The sequence below is a fragment of the Adelges cooleyi genome, unplaced genomic scaffold (genome assembly GCF_023614345.1).
Source record: "Adelges cooleyi isolate 19-005CV unplaced genomic scaffold, UGA_ACOO_1.1 ACOO_flye_CR_arks_rails_tigmint_CR_PRNA_307, whole genome shotgun sequence".
NCBI classification, from domain to species: Eukaryota; Metazoa; Arthropoda; class Insecta; order Hemiptera; family Adelgidae; genus Adelges; species Adelges cooleyi.
Genome location: NW_026095978.1, coordinates 1306192 through 1327862, shown reverse-complemented (window position 1 = coordinate 1327862; position 21671 = coordinate 1306192). Strand labels below are relative to the sequence as shown.

The 21671-nt window shown below is 28.5% G+C and overlaps 1 protein-coding gene and 1 long non-coding RNA gene across 9 annotated transcripts in view; both read right to left on the bottom strand.

Moving 5' to 3' along the window:
* LOC126839697 (uncharacterized) overlaps positions 1 to 20159 on the bottom strand; it is a 145329-nt gene extending 125170 nt beyond the window's left edge. For 2 of the 8 annotated variants that reach the window (XM_050575113.1, XM_050575111.1), the window contains exons 1-6: positions 20015 to 20153; positions 17744 to 17807; positions 17616 to 17651; positions 17511 to 17540; positions 16723 to 16776; positions 16419 to 16448 (exon numbers count right to left, since the gene is read on the bottom strand). In XM_050575113.1, coding sequence (XP_050431070.1) covers positions 16419 to 16448; positions 16723 to 16776; positions 17511 to 17540; positions 17616 to 17651; positions 17744 to 17801 — 208 coding nt within the window. In that variant the 5' untranslated portion in view covers positions 17802 to 17807; positions 20015 to 20153. Of the gene's footprint in view, positions 1 to 16317; positions 16348 to 16418; positions 16449 to 16722; positions 16777 to 17510; positions 17541 to 17615; positions 17652 to 17743; positions 17808 to 20014 lie in introns of all 8 variants that reach the window. The other 6 variants (XM_050575110.1, XM_050575108.1, XM_050575109.1 and 3 more) reach the window with 6 other exon arrangements.
* Positions 13750 to 15881, bottom strand: LOC126839700 (uncharacterized). The gene is made up of 3 exons (XR_007685960.1): positions 15849 to 15881; positions 14699 to 14791; positions 13750 to 13764 (listed from the first exon to the last, which is right to left on the bottom strand). It is a non-coding gene; the product is annotated as an uncharacterized LOC126839700 (long non-coding RNA).
* Positions 20160 to 21671: the final 1512 nt, after the last annotated feature.

Sequence of the window (21671 nt, the reverse complement as noted above, 5' to 3'; positions counted from 1 at the left end):
AAGACCAATTTTCCGGAATTATCCCACTGAGTCATTTATTTGGTTTTTGTGAAGATTATAAAAAAATTATTATGAATTGTTCACATCAATTAATATTGAATAGAGCATCGACAGATTCGAACGCTTTACAGATATTCGAAGAGGAAGCTGCTAAAAAAACAGCTCTTGCTGGAACAAAAATAATTCTTTCTAAAATTGTATGGAAAATGCCGTTAATTAAAGTTAACAATAAAGAAAAACTCGGTCTAATGAAAATATTAGATAGTCGAAAATCGATTGAGGTTCCATTTAGGACTTGGGAGCTATCTGAATATCCTACACTCCCAACAAATGCTCGTCATTCGTGGTCTGTACGTACATGTAACAAATTAGAAAAACCAAGATATATTGTTGTAGGATTTCAAACTAACCGTAAAAATACCTATACTTCATCCATGTCTGTTTTTGATCACTGCAAACTGTTTAATTTAAAAGTGTATTTAAATACACAAGTGTATCCATATGAAGATTTTCGTGCTGACTATTCTAAAGGATTATTTTCACTTTTCTATAAAGCATATACCGATTTTCAAAAATCTTACTATGACCGAGATAGCGTTGCTCCACTTCTTAATAAAGATAATTTTTTAAAGTTTATGCCTGTGGCCGTCATTGATCTTACACACCAGGATGATGACATTAAAGTTAGCACAACAGATTTAAGAATTGAATTTGAAGCTTTAGAAGCTTTTCCTGCAAATACCTCAGCGTACTGTATGATTCTACACGATCAAATTATTACTTATAACCCTTTTTCGGGTGATGTTCGAAAATTGTAACGTTTTTTTTAACTATATTTAATAATTTGTATTAATTTAATTGTTTTTAACCTTATACTGTATGAACTTATTTCATGTAACTATATGTAGTGTAATGTACCTTATATGTTAAGAGATTATTTTAAATAAAAAAAAATAAAAAACATTTGTATTTTAAAATTAATTTTTGTTGACTTTTTATTTGAAACGTAAATTACAATAAAACCATATTTAAACAGTATAGTATACACTTAAAATTCAAGTTTTCGAGGTGCCCATGTTGACTTCTCCGTGTGTTTATAGTTGTCGTATGCTTGTGTTGAAAAGGAGAAGCATTGTGATTCTTCTTCACCACGCCAATCGTATCGAGTTGGACCATCATTTACATCGATTGCCTTTAAAAAAAATTTAAAATTAATTAATTAAATAATATGAAAATTTTTAAAATAAAAAAAATGTGTACAATACCTTAGGTATGTCATTTCGGTCAGTTATTTTCTTCATCCAGACGTCAGCCAATTCTTCAACAGCAAATCTTTTAATTTCACTAATATAATTAGGTTCACTCATCGGCTCTATTGCTGAAGTTATAGTAATACATGATACCTCCATGATACATCTTAACAACTCTGTTCTGCTTGTTTCCTTGGTTGGGAAGAAACAGCCCATGTAATATTTTATAATCATTTCGATTTGTTGATACACGTTTTCCGTTGTAATTGCCAAGTGTTTTTCAACACATTCATGAACAATATATTCTAGTTCAGCCAGTTTCATCAAATCTCTACGGTTAAGTAGAATGCGACATCCATTTACAGCTTGAGATTCAATAACCAGCACATTTTCATCCTTATAAACCATTTTAGTTAATGAAAGATTGGTGTCTGAGAGAAATGTAGTCTGTGTATTTTCAGGCTTCTCCATGACGCTTGATAGTATATCACCCATTAGTGTATATATAGTTTTCATATAGTGACTTGTTATGCTCACATACCGCGACGGTGTAATGATATGAATCATTACACTAAATGATTTTTTCGGATCGATCCCAATTTGAATAAATTTCCGATCGTTGAAATCCAATGTATAACTGCTGCATCCAATCAGGTCATTTGGCGGAGTCGGTGGAATGTAGGTGTACTTCTGCTTCTTGTAGATTGGTGCGATCGATCCATCCATGATGTATGAATTAAAGTAATTTGTTTAAGTGTAAAAAAAAACTAGACACTGGAAACTTTGATTCACTTTTAAACGTTGTACTGCAGAGCTCGAACACTAAACGATGAATATTTTAGCACCATAGACCATCACTAGTGCAAACGAATCGTTAAATATACCATGTGGGGGGTTAGAATCATTAAAATTGTAGCATTTAGTTATTGGAAGGGAGATTTCTTAAAAATACTGTTAAAAATGCCTACTCTGATCTTAATCCTGTCGTTTCTTGTTGAGACATGTAGACACATCTGACGGTGTACTGTAGATGCTATATGTTTTTTGCGTGTTCACGGTTTTTACCCTCTTGTAAGGGTGCATTATCGATATAATATTATATTAGAATTGGACAGTTTAAAAACCACCTGCTTTGACCTTAAACATATCGTATCATGTCGAGGCATGTAACCCACATGACGGTAAACTGTAGATGCATATGTGATTTACGTGTTCATGTTTTTTTTTTGTCGTTGTATATAAGATACTTTGTCGGTAACCTTGGATGTGTGGTTTGGATTAATCGTTTCTATAACACTATGGTTAGTAAGAATTGTAAAAAAAATCTGACCATAATATTTACATAATTTCACCTGTCTGTGAGCTTAAGGTGTGTATGCATGATTTCTATGCGTTATAAGGATAAAATATTGTACTTAATGGAAACTTGCCATTTTTACTTTTAAGGTTTGTATTAAATAAAATATCATATTCTATGACATCAGTTAAACGGTGTTTTAAAACAAAATTTAAAAGTAATATAATATTTTATATGTATTATCCATAAATAATATTATTAAGAAATGACCGTTAAAAATTATAACAGCTTAAAACAGGTTAGGCTAGGTTAGGTTGAAAATCAAAAAATTAGCTGTTAAAAATAATAATATAAAAATTGATAAAAATAATGAAGATTTTTTTCATTAAATATAATACATTAAAATTTTCCGATTGGGTTAGGTTAGGTAAGGTTAGGGTCAACGAGGCGGAGTTCATTGTTACACCGTCATCCATTCATCCCCGCGGCGGCCATTCTCCGGGCGGCGGCCGAGACACCTACAAGACGGGGTACAGGACAGCTGTGAATTATCCGATCGCCACCTGCGTAATCCTCCGGCTAATCCTCCGGCTAATCACCAATCCTCAATCCTCAATCCTCCCATTGTTCCAGTACATACATTCCCCTTCTACTCTCTACTGTACTAGTCCTCTCGGACAAAATCAGTAAAATTTTTGATTTATAGAGTTGCTACTCGAAGGAATTGGTCCAGTATTAAAAAAGTTACAGTGTATAAAAACACAAAAAAAGCATACGCCAGAGTAAGACCAATACCTTCGCCGCTCTGCATCGAAGCTAAAAGATAAAATAAATAAACATTATCAAACAAAACGGAAAAACTCAAATGAAATCTTTTGACGTATTACTGATCAAATACACCTCATATTGCAGATATCGATATTACTTTTCTGTTTATTCTTTTATTTTTTTGTTATTACAAGCAAATGGTCCGTGAAGTGACAAAATGGATGTATTAAAACAAAAATGTAAGGACTTTTATTTACAATAATTAATAATTAATAGTGAAGCAATGTCTACAGATGGAATGGATAAAGAGGAGTAGTGGTCCCGACAAAGCATCTAAGTGGCCTGTATATTAAGCCAATACAAATAATGACTGAAAGTAATCAATAGTTTATAATGGTGAGCAAAAACGTTTTATTATGCAGTAGGTTGAATTATTTAACAATTTTTATATTAGTGAGGCACGCAAAAAAATATTTAAATACAATAACAGATGTACATTATAATTTATGTATAATTTATTAAAAAAAACCTGAGAAAATAGAAAATATTTATGCTCATAATATCGTTAAATCAGGAACTATGCTATTTCCTGTATCGCTATGGTCGATGTTGTTGACATAATGTATATCAAGCCCAAAGCATTTGAATGACTTCCTGCCTACCCTTTCATGGCGTACGACACAAGTCTCGTCATCTAAAACAATTGCAGTGTTTATGTAACTTGCTGGAATTCTTGTACTCCAGAACAATCCTATGGTTCGACATGTGTACTTAAAATCAATTCTGTGACTACTTGGGTCTAAAAAAAAAGTTTTCAAAAGTTAGCCAAATTCAGCTTGCTGTACTGACAAAATAATAAATATTTGGACTAACTAAAATTAAGGCTAATCTGATATCATCACTCAAGAGAAAAAGTGTATTGGGTCACAAAATGTTATTTTTACAGGAGAGAGAAAAATTAAATTATTTATTAATAAATTAATAATAACAAACTTTTTTTTTCCTAAACCTACAAATTCACACACTTCATTATCATCCAACTGCATTACCTGTTTTACCCTATAACATTCTCCAAAATTAAACAAGATTGTCACCGTTTTACTCGGGCTAATCCTTAGTCCTTTGTCTTCAAGCGCTTCTCTCCACTTTTCAAGTCTCTCAACCAATTGTTTCGGACTTTCCCTCCGTAAACATCATACACAAAGACACCTCCCGCTGTATATCTTTCATACTATAATAATCCATTTCTTTACACACACTCTTTACTCTTCTATCATGCTTTCCTTCTATTACTTTCACTTACATCCTTGGCACTCGTTTTTTCTTTAACGTCCACCTCTAAACCTCTTATGAATAAGTAACTTACTAATTAATTAAAAGAAATGAACTTAGATAAACTCATCTAAGAATCAATACTTTCATTGTTTGTTTCTTTTGTTTATTTCTTTGTTTTCTTTCTTTACTTTATTTCTTTTCTTTCTTTCTTTTCTTTCTTTTCTTTCTTTTCTTTCTTTTCTTTCTTTTCTTTCTTTTCTTTCTTTGTTTCTTTTTTTTCTTTCTTTACTTTTCTTTCTTTCTTTTTTTTTTTATTTTCTTTCTTTTCTCATCTTTCTTTATTTTTTTACTTTCTTTTTTTGTTTGTTTGTTTGTTTGTTTCTTTTCTTTCTTTTATTTCTTTCTTTCTTTGTTTTATTCTTTCTTTACTTTGTTTTTTTGTTAGTTATTTTGTTTCTTTCTTTACTTTGTTTTTTTGTTTGTTTGTTTCTTTCTTTCTTTTATTTTTTTGTTTCTTTATTTTCTTTTCTTTCTTTCATTTTTTTTTACTTTTTTTCTTTCATTGTTTCATTCTTTCTTTCTATTTTTCTTTCTTTGTTTCTTTGTTTTTTTTTGAATCAGTCTTTCTTTCTTTCTTTGTTTGTTTGTTTCTTTTCTTTGTTTTTTCTTTCTTTCTTTCTTTCTTGTCTTTCTTTTTTTTCTTTTTTTCATTCTTTCTATCTTTTCTTTTCTTTTCTTTCTATCTTTCTTTCTATCTTTCTTTCTATCTTATCTTTCTATCTTTCTTTCTATCTTTCTTTCTTGTCTTTCTTTCTTGTCTTTCTTTCTTTTCTTTATTTGTTTGATTCTTTGTTGGTTTCTTTCTTTTCTGTCTTTCATTCTTTCTATCTTTTCTTTTCTTTCTTTCTATCTTTCTATCTTTCTTTCTTGTCTTTCTTTCTTTTCTTTAATTGTTTGATTCTTTGTTGGTTTCTTTCTTTTCCATCTTTCATTGTTTATTTCATTCTTTCTTTCTTTCTTTCTTTCTTTCTTTCATTCTTTTTATTTTTCTTACTTTGTTTCTTTCTTTCAAAAGAGAACATCTTTCTTTATTTCTTTCTTTTCTTTCTTTGTTTGATTGTTTCTTTTTTTTCTTTGTTTGTTTCATTCTTTTTTTTCTTTCTTTGTTTCTTTTCATTCTTTTCTTTCTAGGTTTTTTTGTTTCTATCTTTCTTTCTATCTTCCTTTCTTTGTTTCTTTCTTTGTTTCTCTGTTTTAATGTTTCTTTCTTTCTTTTCTTTCTTTGTTTCTTCTTTTGTTTCTTTCATTGTTTGTTTGTTTCATTCTTTCTTTCTTTCTTTCTATTTTTCTTACTTTGTTTCTTTCTTTCTATCGTTCTATCTTTCTTTATTTCTTTCTTTTCTTTCTTTGTTTGATTGTTTCTTTTTTTTCTTTGTTTGTTTCATTCTTTTTTTTCTTTCTTTGTATCTTTTCATTCTGTTCTTTCTAGGTTTTTTTGTTTGTTTCTTTCTTTCTATCTTCCTTTCTTTGTTTCTTTCTTTGTTTCTCTGTTTTATTGTTTCTTTCTTTCTTTTCTTTCTTTTGTTTCTTTTTTTGTTTCTTTCATTGTTTGTTTGTTTCATTCTTTCTTTCTTTCTTTCTATCTTTCTTACTTTGTTTCTTTCTTTATATCGTTCTATCTTTCTTTGTTTCTTTCATTGTTTGTTTGTTTCATTCTTTCTTACTTTCTTTCTTTCTTTCTATTTTTCATACTTTGTTTCTTTCTTTCTATCGTTCTATGTTTCTTTATTTCTTTCTTTTCTTTCTTTGTTTGATTGTTTCTTTTTTTTCTTTGTTTGTTTCATTCTTTTTTTTTTTCTTTGTATCTTTTCATTCTTTTCTTTCTAGGTTTTTTTGTTTGTTTCTTTCTTTCTATCTTCCTTTCTTTGTTTCTTTCTTTGTTTCTTTGTTTTATTGTTTCTTTTTTTTTTTTTTTCTTTTGTTCCTTTTTTTGTTTCTTTTTTTTTTCTTTCTTTCTTTCTTTCTTATCTTTTTTTGTTTCTTTTGTTTCTTTTCTTTCTTTGTTTCTTTCTTTTCTTTCTTTCTTTTCTTCCTTTCTTTTCTTTATTTTGTTTCTTTTTTTGTTTCTTTTTTTTTTTCTTTCTTTCTTTCTTTCTTATCTTTTTTTTTTTCTTTTGTTTCTTTTCTTTCTTTGTTTCTTTCTTTCTTTCTTTTCTTTCTTTGTTTGTTTGTTTCTTTTCTTTTCTTCCTTTCTTTCTTTTCTTTCTTTCTTTCTTTCTTTGATTCTTTCTTTCTTTCTTTCTTTCTATCTTTCTTACTTTGTTTCTTTCTTTTCTTTCTTTCTTTCTTTCTTTCTTGTCTTTCTTTCTTTTTTTTCTTTGTTTGTTTGTTTCTTTTCTTTCTTTACCTTATTTGTATGATTCTTTCTTTTTTTCTATCTTTTCTTTTCTTTCTTTCTTTCTATCTTTTATTTCTTTTCTTTTCTTCCTTTCTTTCTTTCTTTATTTCTTTCTTTTCTTTCTTTCTTTCTTTCTTTCTTGCTATCTTTCTTTCTTTTCTTTCTTTTCTTTCTTTCTTTCTTTCTTTCTTTCTTTCTTTTCTTTCTCTTTTGTCTTTTTTTTTTTTTCTTTTATTCATTCTTTCGTTAATTCTTTCTTTTCTTTCTTTGTTTCTTTCATTGTTTGTTTGTTTCATTCTTTCTTACTTTCTTTCTTTCTTTCTTTCTTTCATTCTTTTTATTTTTCTTACTTTGTTTCTTTCTTTCAAAAGAGAACATCTTTCTTTATTTCTTTCTTTTCTTTCTTTGTTTGATTGTTTCTTTTTTTTCTTGGTTTGTTTCATTCTTTTTTTTCTTTCTTTGTTTCTTTTCATTCTTTTCTTTCTAGGTTTTTTTGTTTCTTTCTTTCTTTCTATCTTCCTTTCTTTGTTTCTTTCTTTGTTTCTCTGTTTTATTGTTTCTTTCTTTCTTTTCTTTCTTTTGTTTCTTTTTTTGTTTCTTTCATTGTTTGTTTGTTTCATTCTTTCTTTCTTTCTTTCTATCTTTCTTACTTTGTTTCTTTCTTTATATCGTTCTATCTTTCTTTGTTTCTTTCATTGTTTGTTTGTTTCATTCTTTCTTACTTTCTTTCTTTCTTTCTATTTTTCATACTTTGTTTCTTTCTTTCTATCGTTCTATGTTTCTTTATTTCTTTCTTTTCTTTCTTTGTTTGATTGTTTCTTTTTTTTCTTTGTTTGTTTCATTCTTTTTTTTTTTCTTTGTATCTTTTCATTCTTTTCTTTCTAGGTTTTTTTGTTTGTTTCTTTCTTTCTATCTTCCTTTCTTTGTTTCTTTCTTTGTTTCTTTGTTTTATTGCTTCTTTTTTTTTTTTTTTCTTTTGTTCCTTTTTTTGTTTCTTTTTTTTTTCTTTCTTTCTTTCTTTCTTATCTTTTTTTGTTTCTTTTGTTTCTTTTCTTTCTTTGTTTCTTTCTTTTCTTTTTTTCTTTTCTTCCTTTCTTTTCTTTATTTTGTTTCTTTTTTTGTTTCTTTTTTTTTTTCTTTCTTTCTTTCTTTCTTATCTTTTTTTTTTTCTTTTGTTTCTTTTCTTTCTTTGTTTCTTTCTTTTCTTTCTTTCTTTTCTTTCTTTCTTTTCTTTCTTTGTTTCTTTCTTTTCTTTCTTTCCTGGTTCCTGGTCTTTGCTGGTCATACCTTATTTGTATGATTCTTTCTTTTTTTCTATCTTTTTTTTCTTTGTTTGTTTGTTTGTTTGTGTGTTTCTTTTCTTTCTTTCTTTCTTTCTTTTGAGGAATTCATATCATTTTTCAGAATGGAAATTAGACTTAATAAGAACACAGGATAATGGAAATGCCAATGTTCTATTTACGCTAAATTTTATTACAGCCTCTAGGCACCTTAAACCTATTAAAAATCTCATTTCGACCATGAAGTTATAAGTTCAACTTTTTGCGGGGAACCATTTTTTTTTTGTATAAAATAACTGGTTTAAATTATCTAAATTTTAATTATATGTATTAACTAATACTACGAATTAATTATATATTTATAGTTAAGCTGACTGCAGACTGAGTACAAAATACCCTATAGAAACTAGAAAGTATTCAAATTTTTTTTTTTTAGTATTCGGCAAAGCTTTATTAACTTTTTTAATTTAAATATGTAACATATGTATTTAGTTGATTTTTTTATTAAAGAATAATTTACTGAACATTTTGACTGGTCGATAACCAGTTTTAAATAATTAAAATGGGTACACAAGACTTAATAGGGTTTCTCTAATATCGCATAACTCTGAATTTTAAAGACACGATTTTAACTACCGTCGATTAAAAACTTGTGAAAAGACCTTCAAGATTGTTCAATATGTGATTTGAAAGTCTTTGTGAAGAGGGTCGATTTTTTTTAGCTACAATGGGAAGTATATGATTACAATATATTTTTATTTTTAATTACGGTACAATTTTAACTTTCCTATAGTGTACTTACAGTAAGCGAACACCGACAAATTTAATATTATCCTATCGTTGCGCCGAGCTGCATACATCGGACGCCGGATGGTTAAGTCGGTGAGCTATAGCCTATGAACATGGGGCCCTGGTACGATTTTGGTAGAATAGTCGTCGCATTCAAAACAAAGAAATTATTTTATGGGGTGTGGCGTTTTTAAATAAATGCCGCTCGTTTTATGTTTAAAATGTGTTAATACTAGTATGGACATCAGATTAAATTTTAGTATTAACACGTGCCTTTGTTCTAATTTTCAGGTTTCTATCAATATGGTAAGTGCCTTATAATTTGTCCTTATAAAAATGTAAACTTTGAAAACGTATGTTGAACGAAAATGTAAACTTTCTCCCTCTTTGATAAGGCTCAATAGTCAATTTGTACTGTGTCCTAAGATACTTAAGTTAAATGTGTGTTTCAAATTTCAAAAGCCAATCTCAGGAGAAGGAAGATATATGAGGGTGAGAAAACCCAAATGAATTGGTTCATGTAGGAATTCATACACTGGTATTCTTGGAATTTACCTTGGCGCACTGTCAAGTTGACATTCCAACCATTCTCATGCGTTTAAACCGTCGCTTAAAAACTTTTATTTTACCAATAATGGAAAGTATATGATTACAATATATTTTTATTTTAAATTACGGTATGTTTTAACTTTCCTTCAGTAGGTGAAAACCAACAAATTTAAAATTATCCTATCATTGAGCCGAACTGCGTACATCTGACGCCGGATGAACATGGGACCCTGGTACGATTTTGTTAGAATATTCATCGCACTCGAAACAAAGAAATTATTTTATAGGGTGTGGCGTCCGACAACCGTGCTCATAGCGGTGGGATCGCGATAAAAGTTACGCCGCACGGTTTACACATTTCTTATACCATCGCGTCGTAGCTCTATTATGCTGACAAACAGGAAGCGGGCCATACTTCTAATATACACCTTTAATACCAGTTTATTCTATTTGTTTAGTCCGTTGACGTTCTAATTTAATAAAAAAATATTATTGAGATCTGGAGCTGGATGGGTGTTTTCACAATTAACAAATTCAAAGAAACTTCTTTTGATTACTGACATAAGAAAGGGTTTCCCGGGCGTTTAACACACCTAGTCAATAAGTCGTATACTTTTGTTGTATGTAAGCCTTTTTGGTAATAAGTACACTCGAGAATACATTTGGAGGGTTTCCTTGGTTCAACTATTACTAAGCAACGTAACAGTTTATTAAAATAGAAGAGGTAGAGATGCTAAAACTGAAAGAGTAAAGCAGAACTATTTGTCTCGGAAAATAATAATTTCCGAGTCATCCCAACTAGTTACACTTGGCTTTGATGAATTCCTACTAAATGTAAACGACTTGGCTTATTATTTTTAACTATGTACAAAATTGGAATAGATATGTCTGCTATATCTTTGCCTTCGAGATTCAATGTACGAGTAGCGCATTGTTTTATTATGTAAATATAATAGTTAAGATAATAAAAACTTAATTGATAATAATATGATTCATTAGAATAAAATAATTGTTAAGAATAATAATATAATATATATATAGAGAGAGAATTACAGGATTTGTGATAAAAAAATTTAAAAAAAATTAATAATAAAATATATGTGAAATATTAGGATTTAAATGCATAAATATACCTAGGTAATGATTAAGTTAATTATTAAAAACAGGCTATGAAGTAAAGTGAGCTTAAGTTGTTTAATCTAAACTTTCTGTTGATGTTGCGTAATCATATGTATTCAGTTTAAATATATAAAGTATTGAATTGAAAAATTAATGATAAGGTTTATGTACCAATATTATGTCTGCTATATCTTTACCTTTGAGATTCAATGTACGAGTAGCGCTTGTTTTATTATCTAAATATAATAGTTAAGATAATAAAGACTTAATTGATAATAATATGGTGATTAATTAGAATATAATAATTGTAAGTTATTGTTATGAATAATAATATAATATATATATAGAGAGAGAATTACAGAATTTGTGATAAAAAAAAAAAAAAAATTGATAATAAAATATATGAAATGTTAGGATTTAAATGCATAAATATACCTAGGTACATATTAAGTTAATTATTAAAAACAGGCTATGAAGTAAAGTGAACTTAAGTTGTTTAATTTTATATTGTAAAAACAAGATTATGTTGAAACAATTCAAATATAATAAATAAAATAAAAAGTTGTTTATTCTAAATTTTCTGTTGAAGTTGCGTAAGCATATATGTATTTAGTTCAAATATATAAAGTATTGAGTTGCTGATAAGGTTTATGTACCAATATTATGTTTTCGTTTGTCGGTTTCATTTTAATAAAAAATATTTTCATATTTCTCAAAGAACCAACCTATGCTCGAAACGTTGATTGGCGTTAACATTTCTTGTAAATAACTTGTATAGCTTTATAGGTCAAATTTTTGTCGTACAGTTCTTCCAGTCTCATTTCTTGTGCCGTCTGTCTCCATGTCTATCAATAGTAATTCATAAAAAAAATTATTCCTATAAATACAACTAACTCAATAAGTATTTGTATAGAGAGTGATCCATGTGATGTAAGACACTCATTTTTCTTAAAATATGAATGATTTATACATTTTTTTTGTTTTTTCATATTGTGTTTATACAATGTGAAATTAATTTTTCATAATTTTTATTGTTTTTACCCTTCTCTTACCGTTTTTTGATAGCAACTATGATAACTATTTTTGAAGTTATTGAAGTTACAATTATTTTTATCCGCGCACACTTTTCAACTGCACTTCCCTTCCCATCTTAATTTTTATTCATCGTATAACTTTAAAAATTACCATTTCGACCAGTCAAATTGTTGAGTACATTATTTTTAATTTAAAAAGTTAATAAAATGTATACATTACAATTCAAGTTTTAAAAATTGCAAAAGTTAAAAAAAAATGTGAAAAATTGAGATTACATTGTATAAACACATTTAGATTTATATAAGTAATAATGTTCGTGACGTTTATTGTGAAACGCAATTTATACGAGTAACATATAGTGCCTGTGGGGCACTCGCGTATGGTGGACCATCCCCACCATTTATATATATATAGGAACTGCTGATACGTAACGCTAGTCTTCAAGCAAGAAGCACCAGAAACTGGCTTTTTTAGTAGGTCGTTTCTGACCTGACAGATATCTAGACTGACACTACACTTAATCCGTACTTAGCTTGCGAAATAGTTTTTCGAAACTTGATATGAATTCTGATTTATTAGATAAAGGTACTATGAATTATAACGACGTTAATTTAAAACGCAGTGCCGGAATAACCGTACTAGCATACAGTACTCGGAATCTGTGACCCATACGCCCGAGGCGGCGGAGGTCTGGACACTAACCTCTAGACGTTTCATTCTTTTTTAAAAAATTGCTTCCAAACCCGTAAAGTAAATAGCACCGGACACTCGCTTTTTGAATAGGTAGATGGTTTCTGACCTGACAAATAGCTAAAAAACGGCTAGACACTGATCTACCACTCAGAATCTGTGACCTATCCGGCCACCTACCAGCTACTATCTGTGAGCTACCCGGTCGCCTACCAGCTAATATTTATAAAGCAAGCATAAGTGTATTTCTTTTATTTATTAAAAAAAATAATTAACCTTGTCAACGAAGAGCTACTACTCCAAGACCGTCACTGGACCAGAACAAGGCATGTGGTGTTAGCAACGTTGGCTTCACTATCTAACCCACCGGTTCTACCCATGTCATTTCATGGTCGTAACCCAGCTAGTCCTTATGTGACGGTCTACACGAGAGGTGTTGATATGTGTACTGTGATGAATAAAGTGTGTTATTTAAATTATTGATTCATAAAAAGTGTTGACTTTCTTCTTGGAGAATTCATATAGTAGACTCATGTGTGTTTAAAACAATGGAAATAATATTATATGTAATAAATAAACATTTAACAAACAAAACGGAAAAACTCAAATGAAACGTTTTAACGTATAACTGATCAATACACTCAAATGTACCTCATTCCACAGACATCGATATTACTTTTCTCACTTCTTTTAATTTTTTGTTATTACAAGCAAATGGTCCGAGAAGTGACAAAATGGATATACTAAAATAAAAATGTAAGGACTTAAAATTACTAAGATTAAATAATTGTGAAGCAATGTCGGCCGATGGGGTGGACGGAGAGGAGTAGTGGTCCCGACAAAGGCCCTAAATAGCCTGTATATTAAGCCAATACAAATTATGACTGAAATAAATCAAATAGTTTATAATAGCGAGTAAAATCGTTTTATTTTGCAGAAGGTTAAATTATTTAACAATTTTGATATTAGTGAGGCACGCAAAAAAAAATTTAAATATAATAACAGACGTACATTATAATTTATGTATCATTTATTTAAATAAACCTGAGAAAATAGAAAATATTTATGCTCATAATATCGTTAAATCATGAACTATGCTGTTTCCTGTATCGCTATGGTCGCTGTTGTCCACATAATGTATATCAAGCCCAAAGCGTTGGAATGACTTCCTGTCTAACCTTCCATGGCGTATGACACAAGTATCGTCTTCTAAAACAATTGCAGTGTTTATGTAACTTGCTGGAATTCTTGTACTCCAGAACAATCCTATGGTTCGACATGTGTACTTAAAATCAATTTTGTGACTCCTTGGGTCTAAAAAAAAAGTTTCAAAAGTTAGCCAAATTCAGCTTGCTGTACTGACAAAATAATACATATTTGGACTAACTAAAATTAAGGCTAATCTGATATCATCACTCAAGAGAAAAAGTGTATTGGGTCACAAAATGTTATTTTTACAGGAGAGAGAAAAATTAAATTATTTATTAATAAATTAATAATAACAAACTTTTTTTTTCCTAAACCTACAAATTCACACACTTCATCATCATCCAACTGCATTACCTGTTTTACCCTATAACATTCTCCAAAATTAAACAAGATTGTCACCGTTTTACTCGGGCTAATCCTTAGTCCTTTGTCTTCAAGCGCTTCTCTCCACTTTTCAAGTCTCTCAGCCAATTGTTTCGGACTTTCCCACAACGTCCTCCGTAAACATCATACACAAAGGCACCTCCCGCTGTATATCTTTTGACTAAAATATTCCATTTCTCCACACACACACTCTTCACTCTTGTATCATGCATTTCCTCTATTATTTTCACTTACATCCTTGGCACTCGTTTGTTCTTAAACGTCCACCTCTAAACCTCTAATTAATAAGTAACTTACTAATTATTTAAAATAAATAAACTTAGATGGACTCATCTAAGAGTTCAAACGTCATGTAGGACAGTAAATAGAGCGTGCGATTTAAATCTAGGTGAATCAAACACCCGGAAAATAGAAATTTTTTACTAATTACACTTTTGCTCTAAGGTACGGATAATTAACCTAATAAAAAACTGTAATGGTGGAATAAGTATTAAATAACTTTTTGAACTAATTTGTAGTTTCATTAACTAGAAAATTAGTTGGACGATTTATTTATGTAGTTATTTTAACTTTAAAGTGTTAACTGTAATGTTTGTTGGTCCGACTATGCAATTTTCCGTGACACAACTAGTTTTTTTATTAGTTTATTACTTACTGCTCATAATATTGATTATTAACAATGCTAAAACTGGGTCTAACATTTTTCTTCGTGCATCTCCAAGATCTTGTATAGATTTATCACTACGAGCTGATAAATTCAATAAATGTGTTAAACAAAGTATAAATAATTCTGTAACTTTAGTAAACACGGTGAAATTTCAAAATTACAAACTACATTATTTGAAAAACACAAGTTAAACAATTACACAAATCGTTAAAATATGTTTTTATTGGAATTATACGTTTACATGGTGTCTATTTAAAAAAAGGTTATTCGAAAAATCTTTTATTTTTCAACCATATAGTATTTTATTCGACTAGTATGTTATTATAATAAAACAACAAGCTATCTAGTTACGGTGACCAAAATGAAGAAAAAGTAGAAACTTTAATGAGTAGTAGTTTAATTAATACTTTGTGCGATATTTTATTATAGTAAGAAGATACGCGGCAACTACAATTACTTGCATAATTTTTCACTGACAATTAAAGTGTCAATAGAAATAAATATCACTCACAAATTTCGACAAGTGAATACAAGCCATTCTACTAGCTGATATTAGTTTTTATTCTTCTTCTTTAGGGATTTTAAAGACCTATGACGGTCATACGTTTTAACTTCAAAAATCGTTTAACTGAACTGAACGTATAAAAATGATTTGTTTATTAAATTTGTGTAAATAGGGTAACGGGATTTGATGTTAAAACGTGTAACGTTCTAAGTTTAAAAGTTCAATGAAAGTACAATTTTTTGTGTTCGGTTGGAGGTAAAGGTTTTTGAACGTTAAAATATATAGCGTATAAATGAACGTAAGGTGGTCGAACAAATATTTGTATAATGTTATGTTTAGTTTATTATAAGCTTGTAAAATGAACGTTTTCATTCTAACAGTTTATTCTCATTACGTTACGGAAACCTGGATTGACTTAAAATAAATTTCGAATGACCATCTAGATTTTAAGCGCTATTTACAACTGTCGGATAATGCGTAATTACCTAGAGCTGCTAAATCATCTTCAGTAAGGTATTTTTAATTACCCAGGTACCCGGTTTTTTATTTACCCGGGTACCCGGGTTCTTAATTTCTTAATACCCGGGTAGCAAACACGGGTACCCGTTTAAAACCGTAACCCCTAGTAATTACCTTGAGCTGCTACATCATCTTCAGTAAGGTCTGTAATAGAAACATCAATTAATATGACATATTATTATGTCATAGGTCATTCCGAAATCTGCGTGGAAAAATCGTGTTACGATTTCGCGTCATCATCATAAAGATAGAGGTATAGTGATATTAATTGTACCTCATAATAAAACAATCGTTATGGTTATACGGACCCGTAATGCTAAAATATTTCCGCGATTCAATGTATTTCCGTTAAGCGGAAAAAATAACTAGATATTTTTTTATAAATATTTTCTGTGGCTATATACGGTTAAAACTCATAAATATATAATATATATATATATTGGTAAAGTAGTTTTGGATTAAACCCCTTCCATAAACAATCGATTCAATTTAGAACACTTGATGAACATATGATTTTTCTCATAATTTAAAAACTCATGTAAAAGCCGTGTGTAATATATTACTAATATGAAAAATGAATTACGTTTAGCACGGTCGTTATCAAAATTTTTTTCTGAAATTAAAACGAATCGTTTTATTCTTGTGAATAACCAACAACTATATTGAAATATTTTCAATTATTACCAGGTATTGCAAACATAAAAGTCAATTGATCTGAAATTAAAATTGATAAAAAATGTATTTTTAAATGATATTAGACTTAATTTCACGTTCAATTATAAATTTAAAGGAGGAAGTCAAGGTAGAATTACATGTTTAATAATAATAATGAAGTTACATTTACAAATAAATATTGAGTGATTTAAATTTAATATTTATATCACTCGTAAAGTTGCATCGATAAATTGTTTTTGCAATTATTGTATAATTTCCAAAAAATGTCTTCTACTAGCATACTTAATCGATTTTGTTGTGTAATAATAGTTACCCATTGAGAAATCAATAATACAAGCAAAATGTTTTATTATATTCCAAAGGGTCCCTGAAATAAATAAATTAATTAAATTAAAAAAATCAAATTTCGAAATTTTAATTCGACATAATATGTATAAAAATGTTCTGAACAGAAGTACATTTTGAGTTTAACGTGGCCCATTTAACCACAGAATAGATTAAAGCAGAAGAGTCACTTAACAATGTAAACAAAAAATGACGGCCATGTTCCAAATATGCTATAATCATAATAAATTATATCTATATACAACTAAAAATATAATGTATAGTTATATATAATTTATTTGGTGATAGCATATTTGGAAGATGGCCGACTCGTTTTTGTGTGATAAGTATCTTTAACGTGTCAATTTTGATCAGTGTCCAATGTCCATCCTTTGAGTGTTCAACCATGTTGGAATTTTATGACACAATTATTCTATAATATCTATTCTAGATTATCAATAATATTGTACAAACTGAATTATTATAATGTAACCATATATTTCGAGTGGGAGACTCTTTTGAGAAATATTCTCAATACATGTTACATTATTTAAGCTTACTATCCTCATCAAACCTCGACTTCACCACTGTTGAGAATTCCTAGAGATCTTCGGAAAACCCCCATTTTTATAAATACAATACACACAAAGGCCAATAAATGAAAACATTTTTATATGATTATAGTTCATAAATATAAATTACCTTACAGTCAGGCAAATGGCAAGTACAAAAAAAACCATTCAATTCATAGTATTAATCATTTTAAGTATGTCTTACCTTTTCCAATATGTATTTCGATGAGTATGTCTGTAATAAATTATATATAAAAACTGTAAGTCGTAAAACTTAAAATAATATTTTGTAAACAAAAAATGTACTGACTTGTAGTATGAAGCATCTTTCTTTTTTCTGCTATATCTGTAAAAAAGTTGAATATTGAATATTGTTTAATTTTTTTTAAATCTAAACTAAATACCTTAAGTAGATACTTGTAAAAACGAATTACATACCCGCATTTGTCAAAACGTTTAAAAAAACACAGTACATTAACACATAGATTACTTTCATTTTTGTCTGCAAATAATAATACAAATTAAAATATGTTATATTAGACGAAGGTATACTTACAATAAAATATAAATATAGATAAATTTATAATATGCAATGAGTAAAGTATTATGAAATGTATGTGACACACACTAATATTAAATCAAATTTAAATTACAAAAAAACTTACAATATAAAACATTAAGTAAAATGTTAACTGATAAAATTATTAGGGACTTAGTTGATAGGGTCCATGCTTTTCTTTTTAGTCAAAAAGTAAATATGTTTAACATTATTTAAAATTGAAGTTAATTTTCGGTTGTTTTCAAAGTAACTGAAATCTTAGATAAAATGTGCTACAATTGACTGGTAAATTGTTCTTGTAGTAATTTTTTTTTTTTTTAGTTCACATTTTACTATTTTTAGAAAAGCACGTTTCTAAAAAAGTTTTTAAATTTATAATATTGTACTAAAAATGACTGGCCGATAACAAGTTTTGGATAACTATTTTTTAAGTACTTAAATAATAATAATATGAGTAGTATCTAACAATTTCTGGTGCTATGATTCAGCTAGTGGAAAACACTTGTTTTAAAAATACATGGTTTTTTTGTGTTCAGTATGTAAACATAATATTAGAGTTTCTACGTATGGAGGAGGAGCTCAAATAGTATCATAGGTATAAGTATACTATGGTATACAGCTAAACAAGTGCTTAAAGTCCTACACTAAACTACTAAAAAAACAATTCACATAGATTCTAAGTACAATAAAATCTCATAACTTTATACATCACTTGTATTAGGCCAGCAACATATAGTAATAAATAATATTATAATATGTAGATGTCCATTTACAATATACGTGGTATAGATGGAAACATTTAACATAAACAAAGCAGCAAGAAGCTACGAACAATTTTTTTTTTGTTTTTGTAAATAATGACTACGATAAAAATTGGCATTAAAGCGTTTAGATCGTTTATACTTAAAATAAAATCTAAATATTTATTGCAGATTTCCCTATGTAAATTCTTTAACTTTAAGCAGGATTATTTTTTTTTCATTGTGTTTACTTATTTACATTAGTCAGGTGTGAAGTTTAAACTTCTGCTGCTATAGCCATGCAGATAAAAAATCATGGTGTCTTACATCGATTCAAAGAATACTTAACCACGAGATACGATTACAGAAAATATTTAATAACAATTATTGACAAAGTATGTTTACTAGCTTTAAAATTTACTGTCGTTTCGCGCGTTTCAGAATATGGTTGAATTAAATAGAGTTGTTTTCGATGGAAACTACACAGATGTAGAGGCCTCTTAATTATGTCAAGGCGGATTTTGTTTGCTTACATTAAACACGTTATATGTATTCATTCTGGTAGCCTAAGAATATAGTATCGTTAACCATTTTCTATAAAATCAAATAAATGTAATAACACTTAAAAATTAGAAATGTTTACACTATGACAACTCATTAGAATTATTCACTAGCTTATTATATAAAATAGTTATATTTTTTGATAACAACTTTTAAAATATACAATTCATTAACTTTTAACTAGCTTTTCATTAACTCGCTAACACATACGTACAGACCACAGTGGTCTGAAATCTAAAAACCGCGATTAAATAACAATTTTTCAAGTTAGATCTAGGGAACTGAAATTTTTACTGTACAATAACAACAAAATCTGCTACTTAAAAATACATTTTGTTTTTCTGTGACCTGTAACCTCTCCGTCCCTACTGCTCTGATCCTATTATGCCTCGACCTCACTGTACTGACTTACTAGGATAAAATCACTTTCAAATAAACGCCTGCAGTACCTACTATAGTACTATGCTATGCGTAGTTATAACCAGAATTTTATTAAAATATATCTGAATAATCATCTAGATAACAAATTATTTAAATAAAAGTTCTTCGTTTAAAAATGTATTCAAATAATTTTTAAAAATATTATTTAAATAGTCTAAGTGATTTTTTACACCTAAAGTAGTGTCACTGGTCGCCCCCTTCACTCAAGTCGTCCAGCTTTGTAAAAAAAAAAAACAAGCCATTTTACTTATTGTACATACTAATAAAGATTAAGAAAATTAAAAAAAAAAAGTGATTTCTAAAGTAATTATATTAAAAAGTGTTATTTCGTATACATTTAATACATTCTATACTTAGGAAATATATAAAACCAGTAAATATAAGAAAACAATTTCGTATATTACTTACCAAATAAGTGCAATGATAGTTATACTGGCTGCTGTAATGGTTTTTTTACGACTGATCGAATAGCTTATATATTGCCGACCGAAACAATAAAAATCTAGTTTTATTTTGCAGAATTGTTTATGCAAATTTGTTAACACAAGCAAAATTTGTCATTTTTCGTTATGAATAACATATTTACAATATTCTGAAGCTTAATACCAAGTAGAGTATAATATTATATTTACTTAATATTATAGTAGTATGAGTAATAGTAAAGGCGGAATCTCAGCGGAGGGCTATGTACACAATTTTTAACTTACAAAACAATTCGTGCAAACGATAACCGAGATAATTTTCAAATTATTGTTGAAAATATTATTATTTTTAATTATTTAATTGAGTCGGCAATTTGTTTTAGTTTATAAGTTTCTCTACACATCCACATATGTACACAACCTACACATTTTCGCAAATCATAGCTCTCTGATTTTAATCAGTTGAACCCTTACACCTCCAGTAGAGCTATCTACATCATAACACAACACAGACTAATCGGTAAATAGCCATTGGTAACCGGGTAAAGTGGCCTATAAATGTCTGCCTTCGGCCCTTACATTTCTATTTTTGTAATTTTAGGTAAAAATCTGTCATGACTTTTTGTGAGTTATGCTAATTTTAGCAAGTTTAATTTTAGACAAGTTGCTTATGAAAGATACAATTAACTTAATATTAATAGGGCTAAACATTTAAACGCTATAACTTTTTGTAATATAGTCGAAATATCTTTAAACTTTTGTAGAATATTTTTTTTTATCATTTGCACATGTTTCGTAAATTCCAGCAAAATATCATAAACCACTTTCCTATGAGGAGCGAAAGTACTCAATTTTGGACCTAGATTTCGGGCTTTGGATCTGAAACTTGTTTTTAAAATTATACCGCAAGTTGATAGCATATTATGTTAATGATTAAACATATAAGGGTTCTGCATGTGTTTTTATGAACTAACGTTATTAATATAATTATGTTATGTGATAATACAAGGTTATCAACTTATCGTTAACCACTCAATATCTCACTGGGTTAAATAAGATTTTTTTTTTTAATAGTGTTTTCATGCAATGGGATCTCAATTTTTTATTTATTTATATTTTTTTAAAAACCCTCCCAACTTAGTTTTTTTGATAGCAACTTTTGAAACTTAAATGGTGGCGCATATATTTCATTAACTTTTTAAATTGATATTATAATACAACTTTTGACTGGCAGGAGAAAGGGTGGAGTGTAGTATTATTTTTATCTGTGTGCATTTCCCAACCGCACTTCCCCTATTATCCTAACTTTTAAACTTTTATAACTTTAACAATATTTATTCAAAACTCTATATCGACCAGTTAATTTTTTTAGTACAGAATTCTCAAAAAAAAAGATAGTGAAATGTATGCGTTACTATTTTAGTTTCAAAAGTTGCTATCAACAAATCTAAATTTGGAGGGGGTAAAAACCAAAACAAAATATGGAAGAAGTTGAGATAACATTGTGTAAAAACTGTATGGAAAATTAAATTAAATTATTAATTAAACCCAGTGAGATAATTATTTACAATAAGTTTATTATTGTGTAAGTTAATTATTCACAATTGGTTCACAATAAGTTGATCACCTATATTATATAATAA